General features: G+C 50.8%; 1 protein-coding gene across 10 annotated transcripts in view; it reads left to right on the forward strand.

The window, feature by feature from the left end:
• The window catches only part of atp8a1 (ATPase phospholipid transporting 8A1), a 92,783-nt gene that overhangs the window by 66,280 nt on the left and 18,492 nt on the right, over window positions 1-8,011 (forward strand). For 9 of the 10 annotated variants that reach the window (XR_014117450.1, XR_014117451.1, XM_081698585.1 and 6 more), the window contains 2 exons: window positions 297-407; window positions 6,504-6,578. Coding sequence is in view for 8 of the 10 variants with exons in the window: in XM_081698585.1 (XP_081554711.1) it covers window positions 297-407; window positions 6,504-6,578 (186 nt within the window). In the remaining 2 variants the exon portion in view is untranslated. The remainder of the gene's footprint in view (window positions 1-296; window positions 408-6,503; window positions 6,579-8,011) is intronic. The other variant, XM_081698587.1, reaches the window with a different exon arrangement.

Here is an 8,011-nt window from a genome sequence, read left to right on the forward strand (position 1 = left end):
GGTGACTCGCAGAGGCCGAGAAGCCGGGGCGTGTCTGCGCGAGGGCCACGGGGCCCTCCTATAGACTAACGGCGATAAGATTCCGCCTTAATTTTAAAAAGCTGGACCCCGTTTTTACTCCCTCGCTCTGCAGCGGCAGCACTGTTCTGTGTGCAGTAGATGGCCGGGGCGCTATGAAAAGGCCGCCGCGTGCCTCTAGTCATCGCAAACTCTCTCTGCCTTCCTTTCTTTCTCTCTTCTGTCTCTTTCCCCCCTCCCTCGCTCCGTCTGCCTCTCTGTCCTCTTTCTCCTCACAGTTCAAGTATCTGAAGAACCTTCTGTTGGTGCACGGGGCTTGGAACTACAACCGCGTGGCCAAGTGCATCCTGTACTGCTTCTACAAGAACATCGTGCTGTACATCATCGAGGTGAGAAGGGACCACGACCGGTCAACCGCAGACCCGTGCACGGACGACTTTAAAATTGCCCTCGGCTGGCGTTTAACAATAACACACTCCCTTTCTTTTCAACATTACTCGGGAAGACACAGTCCAGATATTACCCGGGCTATTAAAGCTGCGTTGGCGTGAGTCTCCGGGGAGGTAACGTCTCCCACGGCGTGGCTCTGTGCGCTGCAGGGAGGGGGCCGTGGCACGGGCGGAATGTGCCCCCCCGTGACTTCTGCACGCTGTCCATCTCCGGCGGCGTGTGACGCTCCGCAGAGCCGCCGCCGATAGCGGCTTCAGAGGCACCAGCGGGCCAGCGCCGCTATCGGCGGGCGTTATCAGCCCCGGGTGCCAGATGGGTTTGATCGACGGCCCTGTGCGAGCAGACGTCACAGTGGGTGCCGTCTCCGGGGAAGGGAGGGGAGACGCGTGCGCTCGCACGATGGATCGGGCTCGTCTGAACCACAAACCTCTCGGAAAACTGTCCGCCACAATAAATGCTGGTAAAAACGATGAATATTTTACGTTGGTTGAGCATATGAAGTGTTTGTTCCTAGTTGTGCCGCTACACATAACACAAGAGACATGTGCCCTGTGTGTGAAACTCAACACCATCATCATCAAAAGAGGAAGGCTGTGAGGCAGCGGTAGTATTGTCTATAGCATGTGGAGGGGGGTGGACGTAACATCATGTGGGGCAGATGTGGGGGGAGCTACCTGCTCTGCTCTCCCTACTGTGCTTCCAGAGCATCTGGATGAGGCTCCGACCCTGAACCCCTCCAGCACCAAGGCCCCTCCCATCACGGCTGTCTGATGTCATAAACAGGTCTTCTGTCGGCGGGGGGGGGGGCACATCTGTGGACTCGGTGGAGGACGACACGCTGCGCCGAATCGTTCCAGAGGGAAATATGAGCTTCTGAAAAGAGTGCGTTTTCCAGCCATCTCACTCCGGCACACCACTTGACCTCTGAACTTGCTCGGTCTCCCTCTCATGTCGTTTCATGTGTGGTGGTAAATCTCCGAAATGCTCCGTAGACTCCGGCCAACCCATGACGACGGCAGTCCCGGACACCAAAAGCAAGTGCTTACGAATTAATCTTTATAGATTACTGCTAGAATTTTCTACCAAGCTTGACTAGAGAAAAGAGGAGCTTTTTTAAAATTCTTTGTCCCCTTGTGAGTTTTTTTTTTTTTTTTTTTTTTTTTTTTTTTTTTTTTTTTTTGAGGTCTTCTATGTCACTGGGCCACATTTCTATTGTCTTATTCATCAACACAGACCACCTTGGCCACAGTGTCTGACCTCCACGGGAAAATGACTTTAAGTGCTGTTGCATCATAGGTAGTACTTGCATTCCTCGGCTGTAGGTTAAAGTTACTAAATGAATTCGATATTTATTCACTTTGTGTACCACGAAGGACCCTTTTCACACCATTGTCTTTGGATTCGCTGAAGGTAGTCTTTTGGGGGGGGGGGGGGGTGCCACCAACCGCCCTTTGAACTCAGACTTCTCTGTGATCGCGTTACACACGGTCACATCAGTCAGTCGGTCCCTTCTCTTCATTTTATGTTGGGAAACAGTAACAACTGCTCAAATCTCAGATCTCGCCCTACCAGCATGTCCTCGGACAGTCCCTCAACTCCTCCTCCTCTTGCTTGGCTCTGTGTCTCCTTTGCATCACAGAAGGGCCAAAAAGCGACTTTCGGCGCGCCGTGCTCCCAGTCCCGTCTGCGGTGCGCCTTTTGTTGCGGCCCGGAAGCGTATGCGCCCGGCCCGCTGCGGGGCTCTTTGTCAGCGTAATGCCGCCCCGTCTGCTCCGGCTGCAAACCCGCACCCACCCACCCGCAACCGTAGCAGACGCCTCGCCTTTGTGAGGGCCTGACATTCAAGACACTTGCTTCCCAGGTGGTGCCTAAAGAGATGCATTTGTTGCGCTAATAGGTTTACCTCCGAGTGTGTGTAGTCTTGGGGGTTTTTTTTGTTGTTGTTTTTTTGTTTTGTTTTTTTTTTGCTCCCCGGGCTGTAAAATGGAAGAACGAGAATGAGGATGTTAATGTATATTTTAGACTTGTATTAGCAGCATTGCGTTATTATTGTGTGTGTGTGAGAGAGAGAGAGAGAGAGAGAGAGAGAGAGAGAGAGAGAGAGAGAGAGAGAGAGAGAGAGAGAGAGAGACCAGTCAAATCTTCGTACACTACAGGCAGTGTAATACACAGTAGACGACCTGTGGTAAAGGATTTGTACTCAGTAAAATGCTTTTTATGCACAGTTTAGCAGACAGGAATTTTCAGTCTGCTGCTGAACAGAGATGTTTACGGCACAGCTTTTCAAAACCCTAATCAGGATGTGGGGGGGGTTTGTTTGTTTGTTTGTTTGTTTGTTTGTTTTTAATAATCTGACCTAAATTACTCATAAACTGATCATTGTCAGTCTCTGTAATCTACTGTATACACCTCAGTTAAACAGGTCTACCGTCAGAGAATCTGGACATTGAGCTCAGTCCCTGATGAATAATAAAACATGCTGGAACATGTTCGGAACAAAGAAATAAAAAATGGCTGTGGGAGTCGTTCGGGATCAGGCCTACAGCAAAGCTTAAACAGAATCAGATTGTTCTGCTCAGCAACACGAGCAACAAGGCGTTGGAAGGTTTGGCCTGTCACTACCCAGAAGCAGGAGTTAACACAGCATGTGGTCTCACTTATCTTTTAATCAGGACTGCATTCAAAAAATAAAAGCTAAATTTGACTACTGCAGCAACAGTAGTAAATAAGTACTTATTTTCTAAAATGTTGTAGAATTGCATTTTTTTTAAAAAGCTTACACACACACAAAACCACACGATCGTAGTTCACCACTACTGCTAATGTCCAGCTGGGTTCTCGAGTGCTTGATTGACTGCTTGTCAGCAGGCCTCGCTCACGCTGACAGACAAGTGGCATTTATGGGGTAATTACAAGAGGCCCGACTGCGGGGCCAGCCCACAGAAAGAGCCCGGGCCCGGGCAGGGGCCCGGGGCCCGGCGACTCGCCTGGTGCCCTCATTATCCAACTCCTCGGCCCTCTCCCCCGTGAGCCCCTCTCTCCGTTTTCTCCCCTGCACGCTGCCAAAGCGTTTAGCACCCTCTCTTTCTTCGGCCCTGGCCTTGCTGTTTCTTTCAGGCCCTTTGTGCGGAGAGAAGAAAGGCCCGGGGCCCCGTCTGCATTTTAAGGAGCACGCCGCCGGAGCGCAGGGGCCCGATGGGGTGGAGCGGACAAGCCCACCCCCCGCTCTCTCTCGCCCTCTCCCTGTACTTTCCTTTTTCCTTCTCTCCCTTTTTTTTTTCACGTTTCCCTGTCCTCTCCGCTCCACCGGGTTGGCATGAGCTTTTCCGTACACAGCAGCGGATTTGGAGTTTGGTTCTCGGTCGGGTAATAGGTATTCCGGGAGCCTCTCTGGCCCTTGATTTGTCAGCATGTTGGGTTGGGGGGCTAAAAGTAGGATGGAGAAAAAGCCAGCGGCAAGCTTCAGCCTCAATGAGCAGAGTCACCGCGCTGCTCTCCAGAGCACCTCCGCCAGGGCGAGGGGGCAGCAGACCAAAACGCTCACTCACACAAGTGCGTTTAACCTGCTAGCCTATGTATAGAGGGTTTTATTTAGCGCAGCAACACAGCCTGGAGGGGACCGGTGCTACTCAGCCCGAGGCGCCGGCCTTTAGCTGCTGCATCTGGAGGGTGTGGGTTAGTGGATGGACCGGAGCAGTGGTGAGCTTCTGGGTAAAGGAGCTCTGCTTCAGGGGGCAGAGATGTGCTGCAGGCCATGTGACCGCTGCAAAAGGAGGTGAACAATGCAAAGATTTTGGGTGTGTGGGTGTGTGTGTGTGTGTGTGTGTGTGTGTGTGTGTGTGTGTGTGTTTGAGAACGGCAGTGGGAGCGAAGGGGCTGTGGTTGCCTTTTAATAACAATATCACGGTAGAATGCACCTGATGGTTAGCAGAGCAGGAGCTGGAATGGGTAGGCGTGGTTTGGAGGGCGAGTGGTGGGGTGGGGTGGGGTGGGGTGGGGTGGGGTAAGGGGGTCGCCTGAGTGTGTGAAGAGGAGGGGAAACAGACATTTGTTTTGAGAACGTTTTCATGCATTGACTTGCACCAGCGGGGGCGGCGGCTGTTGTTGCATGCTGGGGCCTCAGTCGGGGGTTCTGTCAAAGTCAAGAATTTGTAGCAATTCATGCTTTCGTAATGGAGTTAAATGAAGCGAGGAAACGTCCGCCTGGCCGCAACCTACGCATCAGCCCTGGATGTCTGCTCAGCAGCCGTGCCCTGCACACACTCTCATGCACTTTCTCACGCACACGGCCTATTAGCATGCGATGTCTGCCTCGGTGTACCGCGGGAATCCAGACATCGTTCCGAAGAAGGACAGCGGCACGCTATGGAGAATCGCTAATGCGCCAGTTCACTGAAGCCCAGCCGTAAAATCTGAAGCTGAACTTTTTTTGTTTGTTTGTTTTTTGTCTGTGTGTGTTAGACAAATCCCTGAAATCATTCAGGAGTTCTTTACATTTCTGAAACCAACAGAGGGCAACGCATCGCAGTACGGATTAATTTCTTGCCCAGTTGCTCATGTAGTCATGTATCGTGTCTAGATTCACCCATACTGAATCACTGTATCGTGCATGTCACTTTAAACCCAGCGGTCTTACTACTGCGTCTCCAGGCTCTGGACCAGACAGGCCTAGAAAGGACACAACCTGCTGTCTCCAATGGACATACGAGGTGGTAATCGCGGCCTCCATGCCATATGGTTTACATATGCCTTATCTTCTCCATCTTCTGGCTCTCACCTCATCCAAGGCCTCCTCTGATCCCCTCATCTGCGCTCTTCTCTCTCCATCCCTGCTCAGGCCGACTGGGAGTGCAGCTCCCACCGATGGGAGATCAGCATTCGTGGCAGGAACAGCTCAATCTATTCCCAGGAAGGCAGTTTCCTGGGTCGGGGCCTGCACCAATAGCACAAAGGAGGAGCTCCAACGATGCGCTCCTCTGATCTGTTCCACTCCAATCCAAGGCCACAGGAGCAGTTATCATGCGGATGGGAAACAAAAGTCTGCGTGACGGCTTCACCCGCCCCCACCGTACCACGACTTGTCCTGGGCGCACTGTCTCTCTCTCTCTGTCCAATCCGTTACACACACACACACACACACACACACACCCCCGAGACACAGGAATGCCTCCCTGAGTGATGTGCTGAGCTTCAGTGCAGCTTCAGTCAAAACATTACGCTCAGGACCTTCTCAGTGTTTTGGTACTAAACCTTTATATATTCCATTTATTACAGTATATCCACCAGAGCCAGGTGACTTCTCAAAGCGTCTATCAGTCTGTTGCAGCCTTTGCTTGTGGTTCAGCGTCTAATCTTCTGACAAATGACCGGTTTGCTGTTATAACCCTTTAAACCAAAAGCTCTCTGTTGCCTTTTGGTTTGTACTTGTCATATTTAACTAACATTTCAACCAGGTCTCGAACGCGTGACTTATTAGAATTTGGGGCAATCACTCGAAGCCGGCTCAGCCCACAGAAGGCCTGGGGTCTGAATCTGAGGCCCTGTGCGGCCCCTTTGATGGTAATCTGTGGATGAACCGCTGTCCTCAACTATCAGTGACGGAGGGTGGTGGGAGTGTCTGGGAGCAGGGGTCACCTCGTCATACATCAGTGTCTCAGACCCATGGCTCTCCAGTCAAAGCCCCTGAAATGAATGAATGACTTGGAGCAAAGTGAGTGTGAGATCTGGTTGGATTTATGGCACAACCAGAATGTGGTCATAAATTTGGGGGAAATGGCTTTCTTTTCTAAAATTACAAAGTTTGCTGGTGAGGGGGGGTCACAATTAGTTTTGCATTTACTTTTTAATATGTGTTGTTTTAGGAAATATTTGTATATTGATCATTATGAAACAGAAAGCAGCATTGCAGGGGAACACTTGTGAGGTCTCTGGCTTTCACAGAGGAGAACATTGTGTGGCAGTGTGAGCACTGTTACGCGAATTTCCCCCTCACTCATCTCATTCTGACTGACGAGTTTGTCTGCTTTGCCTTTCAGATCTGGTTTGCGTTTGTGAACGGCTTCTCTGGTCAGATCCTTTTTGAGCGTTGGTGCATTGGCCTGTACAATGTGGTAAGTGCGGGTGATTTGTGTGCGCGTGTGTAATTTTTATCGAGATAGAGAATGCGTTAAAGTGCCCCGTAACCCCCATCGCGCAGAGGCGAAAAACTCATTAGGCACGGCGGCCCAAGCGGCTTCTTTACTGCAGGCCTGTGTCATCGACATCCTGAATTTCTCCCTTTATTTACGAGCCCTTGTCAAGTCCATAGTCCCCCTGTGCCCAGAACTATGTCCTGAATGTGCTATAACAACAGCTACTCGTGCGCCGAAAAGGGATTTCTTAAAGTGGTCAGCGGTGGATGATAAAGCAGGATGAACGCACGCACACACATGCATATTATATATTCTTTGCACAGACACACACACATGCACAACAGTTTGAAAGCGGTCCTGTTGACTGTGGGGTGCCTCAGAGTCCAACGCTGGGAACACAAGATGAATTAACGTGTCTCGTTTTGTGCCGTAATATCCCTGCGTTGCTAAACGTGTTGGCTTAAACCTTTGGCTCTGCTAATTGCTTGCTCTAATGGCTTGCTTCCACGGAAATGAAAATGAACCGAAACTGGGCATTGTGTTCATTTCTTTTTTTTTTCTTCTCCCGAATTAAAAAAAAAAAAAAAAGACAAAGGTTTGAATGTCGTTTCTCATCGCCTCTCCGTCGTGGTTCACTGGCGCGCCGAGGCGGCAACGACTCGGCACCGCGCATTCCCCCTTTATCTGAAAGAGCCGGAATTCCACAGCTCTGGCAGGGGCCTGGTGGACCCAGCAGGCCGGATCCACCCCTGAATGGAAGCCCCACCCCACCCCGTCCCGCCGCGAGCAGGGCCTGGCGTAGCGTGTCCTTCGGCCGCGGTGCGCTGGGGCCCCGGCTGACCCAGCAGCCCCGCTCTGTGCCGCGTTGCCGGTCCCCTCTGCTCGTGCAGCTGCCGGGCCGTGGGCATCGCAGCAGATGTTCATGTGGGAGAACTTCTGCACATGGAGCAAGATTATCCAAATAAGACAAGTGCCAGAAAGTTTCACGCTCAGCGGAGCGCAGTGAACAAACGGACATGGGGGGGGGGGGTGGTCACGCCACCTGAGACAAAGCAGGGACACTCGCCCTTTAGAGAAGTTTCATGTTTGTACGAGATTACGGGCTGTGAAAAGATTGTGGTAGTTAATGATAAAAAAAAATAAAATTCTGTGATGATTGCATTTCCATTGTCACTTATTTGGCATATTTTGGGATCTGGTGGACTTTTGATTAACTTGCGGGGAGTTTTACTTTGTATTCTACTGCAAGATGTATTTGCTAGTATGTTTCACTATTTTAAAACAATGAAAATATTGTTATACGTTTGATCTGTCAGTAAATAACTTTCTTCTCAAGTTGTACCTGGAGTAAGCAGAAATAAATTCAGTGCAGTTGTTTAATTCTTTCAGTACCTTCCAGTCCAAGACTTAAA

Source organism: Electrophorus electricus, chromosome 16 (assembly GCF_041902795.1).
Source record: "Electrophorus electricus isolate QZ-2024a chromosome 16, ASM4190279v1, whole genome shotgun sequence".
NCBI lineage: Eukaryota > Metazoa > Chordata > Actinopteri > Gymnotiformes > Gymnotidae > Electrophorus > Electrophorus electricus.